This window comes from Spermophilus citellus (assembly GCF_964194105.1).
Source record: "Spermophilus citellus genome assembly, chromosome: 9".
Classification (NCBI taxonomy): domain Eukaryota; kingdom Metazoa; phylum Chordata; class Mammalia; order Rodentia; family Sciuridae; genus Spermophilus; species Spermophilus citellus.
In genome coordinates, this window is record NC_138191.1 from 30,175,275 (window position 1) to 30,188,340 (window position 13,066).

The following is a 13,066-nucleotide window of genomic DNA, read 5'->3' on the forward strand; positions in this document are numbered from 1 at the left end:
TAGTTCAGACTTGTATAGAGAGCTACTCACTTAAATATTTGATTTATTTGCATTCTTTATTTACTCAGTTTGTTCTGTTTTGTCATGTACAAAAGCAAGTTTATTATTCCCTAGACAGTAGTGTGCTATTCAATGAGAATATGAGTAAAAATTGGTTCAGGTCTTTATCTCTTTAAGGGTAGATGATTAAATCCTTATGGTTTTCTTCCCTCAGAATAATGGATTCAGAAATACCACAAGTGTTCCAGAAAGAACTCACTTGCTCTGTCTGCCTGAAGTACCTTATATACCCAGTCACCATAGGCTGTGGGCACAGCTTTTGTTGGCCCTGTTTCTTCGTTCCCTGGGGACAAGCCCAAATTCTTGCCTGTTGCCCTGTGTGCAGGGAGCCGTCACAGCAGGGAGATGTCAAAAACAATATTCTTCTGAAGAATCTTACATCTATGGCAAGGCAGGCTCATCTCAGGCAATTCCTGAACTCTGAGAAAAATATGTGTGTGACCCACCAGCAGACAAAGAAGATCTTCTGTGAGAACAAGAACCTGCTCTGTTGGCTCTGCTGCAACCCTCAGGAGCACAGGGCTCACAACCACCCTTCAGTGGAAAGGGCTGCTGAGGAATACCAGGTAAGTGACACCAGTGAGAACACTGTGAAGACTGAGCAGCAGAGCTGAGAGATTTCAAAAGAGCTGAGGATCTGGATGATGATGATTTTCCTACTCGTTTCTGTATGCTAGGTAATTTTATAAGCATCAAGGAACAAGCTAAGAACCAAAGATGTAAACAATAAATAAAATATGCAAGCATGCCTGCCTTTGTGGAGCTTGGTTCCACAGAGGTAGTGGTAAAGTAGTTGGTCACTTTAATTTTAATTTTCATGGGTAAGGCATTAGAAACTGCTCATTTTGAAAAGAGTTACTGGCTACCAAAATGACAAATGCAATACATTTCTATACAGCATGAATATTTACTAACACTAGGGAATAAATAAGATAAAAGGCTTTGGGGAATTAGCAGGATAGAACATCAGAAAACAAAATTCTGAAGCCAATTGCCACACTATCTAAAAACTATTCATCTTTATCACTATCCCTGGGCACATGGCTACATTATGCACTTTTGCAGTCTGAAATCCCCTAAAATTCACAATCATCAATAGCAAAAGGAAAGCAATATGATTTTTTTTCTCACTAAAGTACTTATCTCTTATTTTTTTTATTCTCTATCATTGTGAGATTGAAACCAAATGTGCTAGCTTCTCTATTGTTTGAGTTTATATTTCTTTTACAGGAGAAGCTCCTAAAGCAAATAAGATCATTATGGGAAAAGATCCAAGTAAATCAAAGAAATATAAATGAAGAGAACAAAATAATCAGTCCATGGATCGTAAGTATGAGTCTATTTCCTTGAGACTCAGCTTGAAACAGACATACTAGAAATCCATCTATTATTCACTATAGCATCATGGTGTAAGGATATTAGGTACATCATTTCTGGTGGCTTTGAGTCCTAAAGGTAAAATTTGACCTTGTTGATCAAACAAATGACCAGGCAGTGTCATCGGGAGGCTTGAGATGAAAATTAATTTTCTAACCAGAGATCAGAATATTGCATATAGTTATTTATGTGACAGCTATAAATTCTAATTGCTTGCATATGGAAATTTATATTTGAAGGATAAATTGTCAATCAAAACCTTTTCTTAAGATATTTCAGGCATTCACGAAGCAGATAAAAGTGGTTGGAGGGAAGGACGGGTTTGGTTCCTTGCCCTTGTTATAAAAACTAGGGAAAGAATGAAGATAAAAGAAGAGTGAATTTCTAATTTCTGAAATGTGGATGAATATAAAATTATGGCATATGTAACATACTGGTAAAAAGACAATGGTCAAAGAGAGAGGTTTAGGTGGAGGAGGATAAAATCATACTGGAATTGTGATCTAGACAATCTATCCCTACAGTACTATGTGTATCTCAGGGAAGAGCTGATCAGGGCTGAGTACAGGAAACTACATCCACTTCTTCATGAGGAGGAAAATCGACATCTAGACATTCTTAGAAAGGAAAGCAAAAGAATTTTAGAGGAACTCAAAAAAAGTGAAGCCAATATGGTTCAAAAGAAGAAAGACCTAAGAGAAATATATGAGGAACTGGTGAAAATGTCCCATAAACCATATGTGGAGCTGCTCCAGGTAAGAACTGAGTTGTGCATGAAAGTATTTTATATGATTTGGGGTTCTCAATTTTGACCACATTATTTGCTAGTTTTTATATTTCCTGCATCAATTATGGGGTTCTTTCCTCTTTGGATATAATCTACTTAAAGTTTACCTTCTATCCTGACTATAAATAAGCAAGATTTATGAAACTTTGTGAGTAGCTCTCTTAGAATTTTTTTTTAATTTTTCTGTTGTCTCTTGCTTCTCTAAGATCCAGAAAAATAACAATTTATTCATGAAGATTTCATTTTTTGCCTGCCATTTGACAATATGCAGACATCTTGGAAAACCTTATGTTCTCTTTCTTCTGTTTAAAAGTTATGGAATTGGGGACAGTAAACACTGTGTATTACTGATATCCTTCATTCTCACACTTTTTAGACCCTCTGGATTCTGATTTAATCACAAATTCAGAATCTTTAAATATGCCTTACTGGTACTGTTCTGAGAGATGAAAATGAATTCATAAGAAGCATTGATATGATGATATTTGATACTACATGATCTTTCCAAAAACAAAATACTATTCAATTTCTTAAAAAAAATAAGCTTTTTTTTTTTCTTTGCAGGACTTGGGAGATCTATTTACCAGGTAAATTTTGACTTTAGAGTAAACTGGGATACCATTGAGAGCTATGAAATTGTTTAAGTTTCTAACAAAGTGAAGGCATAGTTTATGTAGAGAGTAATCAACTGTGTGTTCATGTGTTTGTTTGAATATGATTTCCTGTTCCCCTTTATGAGAAGTCAGCCTCTATTTCCCCTGTTGGTTGAGGGATATATGTCATCCTGGGCTGAATGTTGACGTTCATAAAAGCAACCATGTGGGGCTGGGGATGTGGCTCAAGCGGTAGCGTGCTCGCCTGGCATGCGTGTGGCCCGGGTTCCATCCTCAGCACCACATACAAAACAAAAATGCTGTGTACGCCAAAAACTAAAAAAATAAATATTAAAAAAATTCTCTCTCTCTCTCTCTCTCTCTCTCTCTCTCTCTCTCTCTCTTAAAAAAATGAAAAAAAGATAAATGCAACCATGTATGATTTGACATTGTAAATCAGAAACATTGAGGTGCATGGGGCAGTTTTTCCTAGTTAGCTAATGAGAAACATGGGTACCTCTGAGAAATGGGTTGTTAACTTGCAAATTAAGTAAGAAAGATTCCTAGAGACAGTCCCTTCTCATGTTCACAGAGGTACACTCATGAGAAAAGGGTTTCAAGAAACATTTTCAGCAGAATTGTTGTTTAGTTCCTTAAAAACTGTGATGTCATTTTTGTCACCAGAAGATTCATGTCCTCTTCCTACTTTCAGGAGTGAATCAGTGCAGCTGCACTTGCCTCAGCCTATAAAGCCAGCACTTCCTGCCCAGACCATCACTGGACTGATAGACAGGCTGAAGTGTTTCCAAGGTGAGTGTCAGCCCAGTGATGGGAGCATAGTGTAATGACTTTCAATAATGATTTTCTATGGGAAAACTTTCCATTTGTTAACCTTTAATTTACCCAAAGGGAATGGTCTGCCAATTGGTATTTATAATTATATTTAGCAATCTGATCACCATGATTAAATAAGGAAAAAAATAAGTGATCACTGGTATAATAATAAATGTGATTTGGGCTATACATACAAAACCATTTCACTCAATAAGACAATTATAAATTAGTTCAATATGTTCCCATTTTAAATTAAGTGCACTGAGTGATGAAGGTTATTTAAACATTACCCTTAAAATGTCTTAGAAATTGAATGTGTGATACGTATTTTATTAAACATAATATACTAAATGCGTTAAATTTAATATAATAGCATGTATGAACAAACATAAAATAACTGAATGCACAGAGCAATATTTCACAAGCATCAAAAAAAGACAAGTTGGTATATGATGAAGCAGTTTTTAGATTTCCATGGTAGAACTAAATAGGAACCATAGCAGGGAATTATTGCTTTGGATTGAATGGGAATGCAGACCTCCAATTTCTCAGATGAAATGAAAAGTAACAAGCTGGAAGTAGACATGCCCACCCTTTTATTACAGTGACCATATATTTAGCAGTGTTTTCATTGTGGTCGGACTAATGTTTCTTCTGCAGTATTCTAGAAACCTGTGAGTGCAATGCACTTCAGCCACAATTACCCCTCTTCTTCTGCCACCCCATCCTCCCCACATTAAGACTCAGGTAGACCTTCTCATCTAACAGCAATTTACAAGTTGGTTTTGATTTGAATATTCTCTTCATTCTACAGTGGAGATATCCTTTGAAAATACAGTGTCCAGTGATAACCTCAAGCTATTTGATGATGTGAGAAGTTTGAGATTTGGGCACGTCCTTCCAGACTCGTCTTTGAATTCTGATGGAATTAACTATTTTGCTGCATGGGGAACACAGAGTTTCAACTCTGGGAAATTGTACTGGGAATTAGATATGAAGGACCCTTTGGACTGGGCTGTAGGAGTCTGTAAGGATTCCTGGATAAGAAGGAATGGCACAGTGACTGAATCCGAAGACGTGTTTCTTCTCCTTTTTGTGAAGGAAGATGATGACCATAGTCTCTTGACAACCTCCCCAATGCTTTCTCACTACATAGAGAAGCCTCAGGGCCGGGTTGGTGTGTTTGTTGATTTTGAGAGTGAAAGTGTGAGTTTCGTGAATGTCACAAAGAGTTCTCTTATATGGCGGTACCCTTCTGGCTCTTTGAATTTCCCAGTCAGGCCTTTTGTTCACACTGGCCACAAGTGAACAGGGATAAGTCAAGAACTCTATGCCTGGGGAATTTACATTCTGGGCAGCCCTTCCTAGTTGAAGTTTAGAATACTGTACTTTAGTGCTTTTTAAGTAATTTGTACTTGATCCAGACATGGTGGCACATGCCTATTAATTCACACAATTTGGTTAATTTGGGAGTCTGATGTAGAAGGACTTCAAGTTTGAGGCCAGCCTGGGAAACTTAGGCTGTCTCAAAATAATTAAAAAGAAGAAGAAGAAGAAGAAAAAAAAAGGGCTGGGAATGTAGTTCTTTGGTAGAATACCCCTGGGTTTAATACCCAATGAAAAAATAAAAATGGCATTTTGTTGAATATAACTTTCTTTTTAAATATAAAGACAGGGTAAATTACCAAATTGTGTTGACTCATTTTTTTTTTATTTTAATGATGGTCATCTTTTGTGGAACATAAAATGATTGGCAAACCATGTGTTCCAGATACACTACATGCTGTGACTGCTTACATGTTTTGTGAATTTGTCAGATTTAAGATTGCATAATTTTATGATTTAAGCTGAATGACGCTTTGTAGGATGAATTTTTATATCATTGTCTGCAATAAACATTATTTTGATGTTTTCATCTTAGTATTGATCTAAGAAAATATAATTTATTTTTCCTTTGGAAATAAAAACAAATGAAGTTCTTTCTCACACTCAGGACAAGGACTCATTTTTCATTGAAGCCAGTAAAGTTGGACCTTCCTCTTTCCCTTATCTTTCCTAAACTATTTTAAAGGAGTTTTATGCTAACAGCAAAACTGAGAGGAAATTAAAAAAAAATTACATGTATTAACTGCCCCCTCTTTCCAAATACAAGTGGGTAGCTTCACTCGTTTCCAACATCCTTAGTCAGAATGATACATTTGTTAAAACCAATGAACTTATTTTAATACACTGACTATGTGGATATCACATACTTTTAGTATCATATAATGAGGAAAGAAGTTTTTTTGTGTGTTCTTTCTTTCTAAAACTATATCTCTAGTCTATCTATGAGAAAAATAGCTGCAAACCAAAACTGAAGATCATTTTACAAAAGACCTATGTAGTATTCCTCAAAATTGTGAAGGTCATGAAAAGTAAAAAAGAAGATCTTTCAACTCAAAGCAAAGGAGATGTGAGAGCGAATTCAATGCTCCATTCTAGGTTGGATCGTGGAATAGAACATAGCATGTTCATATAGAAGCTGGTGAAATCTGAAAAATGTCTGACTTCAGTTTGTGATAACCTCCCAAAGTAGGCTTCCGATTTTTGCAAATTGTGCCATGGAAATGTGTGATCATTTTAGGGGAGAAACAAACTGGGCATGGAAATACAAAGTAAGTCATTCCATCACATTTTTTTTTTTTATTTTTTAAAGCTTTATTTTTAATTGAGAAATAATTGCCATCACATTTTTAACATCTCTTTAAATATAAAATGTTTTCAAGTTAAATTTGAAAAGTTTTAGGACAAATATCTATATGTCCATGCTCCATGACATGCTTATGTTGTGAACAAGGCAAGTTTTAGAAGAACATATAGTGTAATTAAGTTTTTGAAAAATGTTCACTTACACTGATGCTTCATCCATGAAATTTGGTCAGTGGCTGAAGTGTGAAGCCCTGTGCAGTAGTGATCCTCTGAATATGCAGATCTTGGACCACTTTCCTTCTGAGTTCTGCTGTTTGTCCTACTTCTCAGATGCAATAGCAGTTGTGGTTGCCAGTTTAAGTGAAGCATTTTATGCTTGACCTTGATGGTACTTTGTGACAATTTGATAACAGATATTGATGAAAACACACTTTCAGACCTTGCTGCTCACCGTGAAATCCTCAGAGGAATATTGTACCCATGGTGGCCTGACAAATATAAAACTTGGTCAATGCTCTTTAAGGAAAGAGAAACAATGTATCTAAAATTTCATATTGAATTATCTTCAAGGACTAATAGGCCATACAGTTTTATGGGTATGAATAGTTGATATGAAGAAATGAGTGCAATCACTGCTCAGAAATGGATGAATCCAACTGTAGCCATATGTAAATGACAAAATGGCAATGGATTGAATGATAAGAGTTTTTTTTCATTCATGGTAACAAACATGCTTCTCCAGGGCAGAACTGGGATAGTGGCCAGGGATGTGTGTGTAGGATGGAAGAGAACATATGGAAAATCAAATTTCTACTCAATTTCCTGTGGATGAAAAATTGCTCTAAAAATAAATGTGTTATTAAAAATATGAAGAGGCCCAACTGCTGTTTATGGTGAATTTTTTTAAGTAGTGTCATTTTGTGGTTTCTCAACAGATGAATAATATTTACATTTTACATACACAGTGAATATTTGAATATAAAAGACCATGTTCTATGATTCTAAATAAACCATTTATGAAAAGTATGGCTACAACCTCTTGATTAAAGATTAGAAGAATGTATTTAAGAACAAGCTTATATATTATTCTGTATTTCAGAGATCAAAAACTATTTTCTTAATGAATCCAGATAAAATTATGGGGGTCAAAATAGGTGCAAATGTAGGACCCCATAATCATCAACTATCCTTTGAGTGTTAGTTTCACAGGGGAAATGTTCCACAGATTGACAATCAAGGCAAAATCTTGGATATTTGTACTGCTGTTTTATCTTATTTGTTCAAGGAGTAATCTAGTGTCACTTATACTGGATCCAAAAATGTTATCCTTTTAGTTATATTTCTCTCTTTTTTTCATTTTTCCTACTAGCCTGTATAATGCACATGATATATGATCATGCACTTCAATAATCAGTGTCAGTTACTAGTTTTCTTATTACTTTGAGTCTCAGAAGTCTCTTAGCCTTGATATCTCCACTTTGGGTGCTGAGTGTATTAATTGGAGGCACATAAAATAAAATGAAGACAATTAGGATTTGGATTCTCTCAGTGTGACCCTCCATGTATATTAGGGTGTGATCTAGGCCTGCCATAAAAAAAATCACAAAGTAGGTGCCTTTAAACAATTTATTTTCATACCTCTGGAGGCCAGAAGTCTGAGTTCAAGTGATTAAAAAGGTCAAACACCCTCCAAAGGCTGTGTGGGGAAGTCCTTTCTTGTCCTTTCCATTCTGCTGGCTTCTTGATTTCCTTGGTTTGTGTCTTTAGAATTCTATGCATTTCAGACAGGTGTAGTGGCACATATCTGTAATCCCAGCTAACTTTGAGGCTGAGGCAAGAGAATCACAAGTTTGAGGTCAATGTTGGGCAGGCCCCAAGTGGCAATAGTTAGGCTCTCTGGTCAAGGCTTCTAGTTGGTTATGTTTTCAGTATGTAGCCAAGGTCTGGAATATCCTGATTATGCATATGCACTCAAGATCATAAACATTTGCTTCTGAACTTGCACCCAATTATATAATTTATTGAAAATGTTTTTCTTTGCATTGCCTCAAAAAAAATGGCATATGAAGCCACTCAGGGTCTAGATGAAACTGGCTGGGGTAAATGGAACTGGCTGGGGCAAACTGGAACTGGTATTTAAAGCTGGGGACTACTGCCCCCTCTAAATGAAGCATATCTGTTATCCCAACTGAGTCTTTCATCTTCTTCCACAACCCAGCATCCAGAACAATTTTCCCAGTTTCTGAGCATCCACCCCACAGCCAGCCTCAGAAACTAGGCAACTCCCATAGTTCTGAATGCTAAAGTCTAAAATCATGGTGCTGACTGGGTTGACTCTTTCTGGCAGCTGTGAAGAATTCCTGTACTATGCCTCTCTCCTGGTTCCTGGTGGCCGATGGCAAGCTTGGCTCTCATTGGATTATGGCAGCATTTCTCAGTCTCTACCTCTCCCTTCAAATGGCTCTCCTCTGTCCATGTCTCAAATATTCTTTCTCTTAGAAGGACACTAATCATTGAATGTAGGTACCACCATAAATCCTGGGTGATCTTATCTGGAGGTCTTTAAATAAATTACATTTCAAAGCTCATATTTCCAAATAAGTTCACATTTACAACTACCAGGTCCCAGGTCCCAGATCTCTCCAGGAGACAGTGTTTAACCCATTATGGTTTATAAAAATTCCTGACATCAAAACACCACATAACAGTAAAAACAAAAATACAGATGCATTTCTGGTGAAGGCGATCCCCCACTCACTGTCTTGACAGGGTCACAGTGAGAAAAAGTGTTGGCAAAGCCGCTCTCCCACTGTCTTGACAGGGTCACAGTGAGGATGAATGCTGGCAAAGCCACACTGGTTGGTGGGTAACCGAAACCATGAGACCCTTTTTTATGTAATTGGGACTTTGCATTTTCATGCTTATGTTTCTCACAGGAGGCATGAGTATGTTAAATGCCAAACAATTAAATTTCAGATGGCTAGAACAGAACAGATAGTTCATGCCTTGGAAGCTGTTCTGCTACCCACCCCTCAGCATATCAAGGACAAAATAAAAGGCTATTCTTCTATCTTAGTACATTGTGGACAAACCTAATAACAGACAACAATCATCCTCTGAAAAACAAACTCTTTGAGAACTAGTACACCTTGACTGAGAAACAAATTCTTTGAGAACTAGTGTACCTTGACTGAGAAACAAAAGAAACTCTCTGAGAAAGCAGCTCAACCAGTTTTATGAGAATAAATTTAGGAATTAATTAAAATAGCTTTATAAGACACAGTTTTAGAATAATGTTAAAAATATTATTTAGATTCTTAAGTTTAGAAATTATTGTCTTTAGTTATATAGGTTTCTGATATGCTTTAAGGATGATTCATAAACTTTAGGACATTTTAAATATAAGATTTAAAGGGACTTTTTTAGATGGGAATTTTAGATTAAAAATAAAGTGCAGGTGTACTTTAGGTTAATGATTAATTAGGAGACTTAGAGTCTGGTTACGTAGTTTGACATTAGTTAATAAGGAAATAACATCTTGGGAAAAATAGTAAATCTTGGGAAAATCTGAAGGATGTAAATTGGTGACATGTTTTATTGATGAATCTGTACTTTGATGATTGTATGGCTGGGGGTCATATCCTGGAAGAATGTAGATCGGTGTGCTCTCAATCATGGTTAAGGAAATGTCATGTCTTGGCAAAGTTTTAAGTTATATAATCAATGACGTATTGTGAATCTATAATGACGAGAAAAATTGTAATAAAAAGGGGACCCAGAGAAAAGCTGCTTTAGGTCTCTCTCTGAAGATTGCTCAAAGGGAACGACTCCTGTCTCATCATTTCGCCGACGCCACTCCTCCTTCGGGACTCCCTGGACCCCGCCGGGGCCTGCCCCCGGCACATTTCCATTTCTCTACATACCATTGGAACTTTTAAAATTGGGGATGAGAAGTCGGTATTTTTGTTTTGTTTTGTTTTTCAGAATAGGAAAATAACTCTGTACTTCCTGCACACTGTGCAAGCACTCTTCAACCCTCTCTTTTAGGCTTTTCACTTAGGAGGATTATAGGTATTTTCATCTGAACTTGGCACTCTGGCCTCCTGTCATGGTCAGCTTCTTGTGTGTACAACAGCTTGCCTATCAGTTAATTCCAAGGCAGCAATCTCAATCCACAGATTTAGGTTTACTCTGTAAAATTTCTGCAATTCCACAGCCTGTCTCTCACACTGTTTCTTCAGGTGCTGTGAGATGTGATGCCAGCTCTATCATGGAATCAATACATCAGGGGTACCTGTTGCAGATACTTACTCAAATACAAATGCCGATAGAACTTTTGGTGTCCTGAGGTCAAGGATGTGGTTAACTGGTAGAGCACTTGCCTGGCACAAATGGGGTAGTGGGTTTGATTTTTAGCACCAGCAAATCAAACAAACAAACAAACAAACAAATAAATAAATATAAACTTCTGGTGTGTTTTCATGTGTAGCCTCTTTGGCTATCCCTGCAATGTCATCTTCTTGAAAATAATGATAGTTTCTGGATATCTCACTTTTTCCACATTTCTTAAATCTTCTTCTGATTGGTTCAGTGCCTCTTGGGAGAAATCAGGTTTCTTGGAGTATTGAACTACATTGGATAGTCTTCACTTGGTTGGTAAGTTTTCTCTCAAAGTACTGTTTCTCTTGGAAATCTTGAATTTACTTTAGTTTCATTTGCTCTGAACCCTCCTCCCGGGGGATTTTGGTCATGTCCAAGTTGCTTAGTTCAGAGTTCTGGGAAATAATTATTCCTGAGTTGCTTTGAGAAGTTCAAGTTTCTGACTTTTTTTTTAGCATTAACATTTTTCTTGGATTCTAAGACCAATTCTTTTAGAGTAATGTTTTTTTCAACTCTTGAGAATCTCTAACAATGTAAGTTTGTATATTTCCCCCAGAAAAACTTAAAGAGCTACAATTTCCCAGGTGGATTCTTTTACTGTGAAGTGATGGCTGTCATTGGTGTGAAGTTATTCTACATGCATTCAACCAACCTGAAAAATGTCCTCTTCCAACCAGGATTCTTGGCAATTTGGTGATGCTATTAAGGTCTCTGGGCCTTTTATAAGGCTTGAGGCATATGTGCACTTAGCAGGCACTTTGTTAAGACAGGCCTTCTCTATCAAGATTCAGCAAATGTTAAACATGATAGCACACACCTGCAGTCCCAGTGACTCCAGAGCTTGAAACAGGAGAACTGCGAGTTCAAGGACAGCCTCAGCAACATAGTGAGGTACGAATGAGAACCTGTCTCAAACTAAAAAATAAAATTTGCTTGAGACGTTCCTCAGTGGTTAAGTGCCCCTGTGTTAAAGTTCCAGTAAAAGAAGAAGAAGAAGAAGAAGAAGAAGAAGAAGAAGAAGAAGAAGAAGAAGAAGAAGGAGGAGGAGGAGGAGGAGGAGGAGGAGAAAGACTCAGTATATTGCATCAATAAAGTTGTCAGATTAGAGGGAGGCTGCATTCCTTGTATTTCCATGACTCAAGATTCTAGAGGTAAAAAAAAAAAAAAAAGTTTTCTCTGATACTTCTGCTTGCCAGTCATCAGCTAGGGCCTGAAGGTCCAGTGTCAGTGTTCCTGAATGTTTGGTTGCATGATACTGCCTCTGGTGACACTGGCCAGGACCTGGAGGTCCAGTGTTGATGTTCCTGCAGGTTTGTTTGTATGTGAGGTTTTGTGCTGGGTGTGCTAGTAGTGGCCATCTTGCTGCATTTTTGCATGGTCACTCCTTGGTGTGAGTGCATCCCTGGTGGTCTTTCTGTTTGCAAGCTGGAATGGCATTGAGACCTTGGGACTGCTGTGTGGAAGAGCTTGGGGAATCTGAAGATCAGATCCATCAGATTGTGGAGCGGTCTCAGTGGGGGCTTGTCTCAGTGATGCAAGTTTGGTTCAACCTACAGAATCCAATAAACATAATTCATCATATCAATAGATTTAAATACAAGAATTATGTGACCATATAAATAGAAGCAGAGAAAGCATTTGACAAAACACAGTAACCCTTCATGTTCAAAACTCTAGAAAAACTAGGGATAGTAGAAATATAACACAAGATTATAAAAGCTATGTATGCTAAACCCAAGGTCAACATCATTCTAAATGGAGAAGATTAAAAATATTTTCTAGGAGACAATGTTTAACCCATTATACACAAATGGATGCTTTTACCACTTCTATTTAACATTGTCCATGTAAATTAGGCACATAGAGCTCTAGTTGAAGTCATACATCTCACATTTTAACCTGTGCTATCAGCCTTATTGCCATCTGGGGGCAAATGTGACTTATGAAATGTTCCAAATTTAAAGTTTTCCCTCATATGCATAATACTTGATTCAATCACCAATACCACACACACACAGACACACACACACACACTCACACACACACACACAAATAAGTTTGCATAATCTGTGCTCACAACCATGGTAAACTTCTGTATTAATTGAAAATACAAATACCACATACTCCACCCCCCCACTTCACAACACAGAATATCAATATTTTCACTTATTACATATAATTTGGCTTTTTTTTTAAAGAAATGGTGTTTAACATTGAGTACACCTTAGCATGACTGTTTCTCTTATGCATGTATGTGATAAAACCATTAGAGATCTTCTGAATACTCAAAAAAAAAAAAAAAAAGGAAACAGGGTCAGGTCTTTGTCTGAGGGTGCAGCTCTGTGAT

The 13,066-nt window shown here is 37.0% G+C and overlaps 1 protein-coding gene across 1 annotated transcript; it reads left to right on the forward strand.

The window, feature by feature from the left end:
• Positions 1 to 218: 218 nt before the first annotated feature.
• Positions 219 to 4,959, forward strand: LOC308656459 (tripartite motif-containing protein 43-like; the record flags this gene model as incomplete). Its single annotated transcript, XM_081307551.1, has 6 exons — positions 219 to 626; positions 1,291 to 1,386; positions 1,962 to 2,192; positions 2,789 to 2,811; positions 3,530 to 3,627; positions 4,466 to 4,959. The coding sequence occupies 6 exons, from the start codon at positions 219 to 221 to the stop codon at positions 4,957 to 4,959; spliced, it is 1,350 nt and encodes a 449-aa protein (XP_081163677.1).
• Positions 4,960 to 13,066: the final 8,107 nt, after the last annotated feature.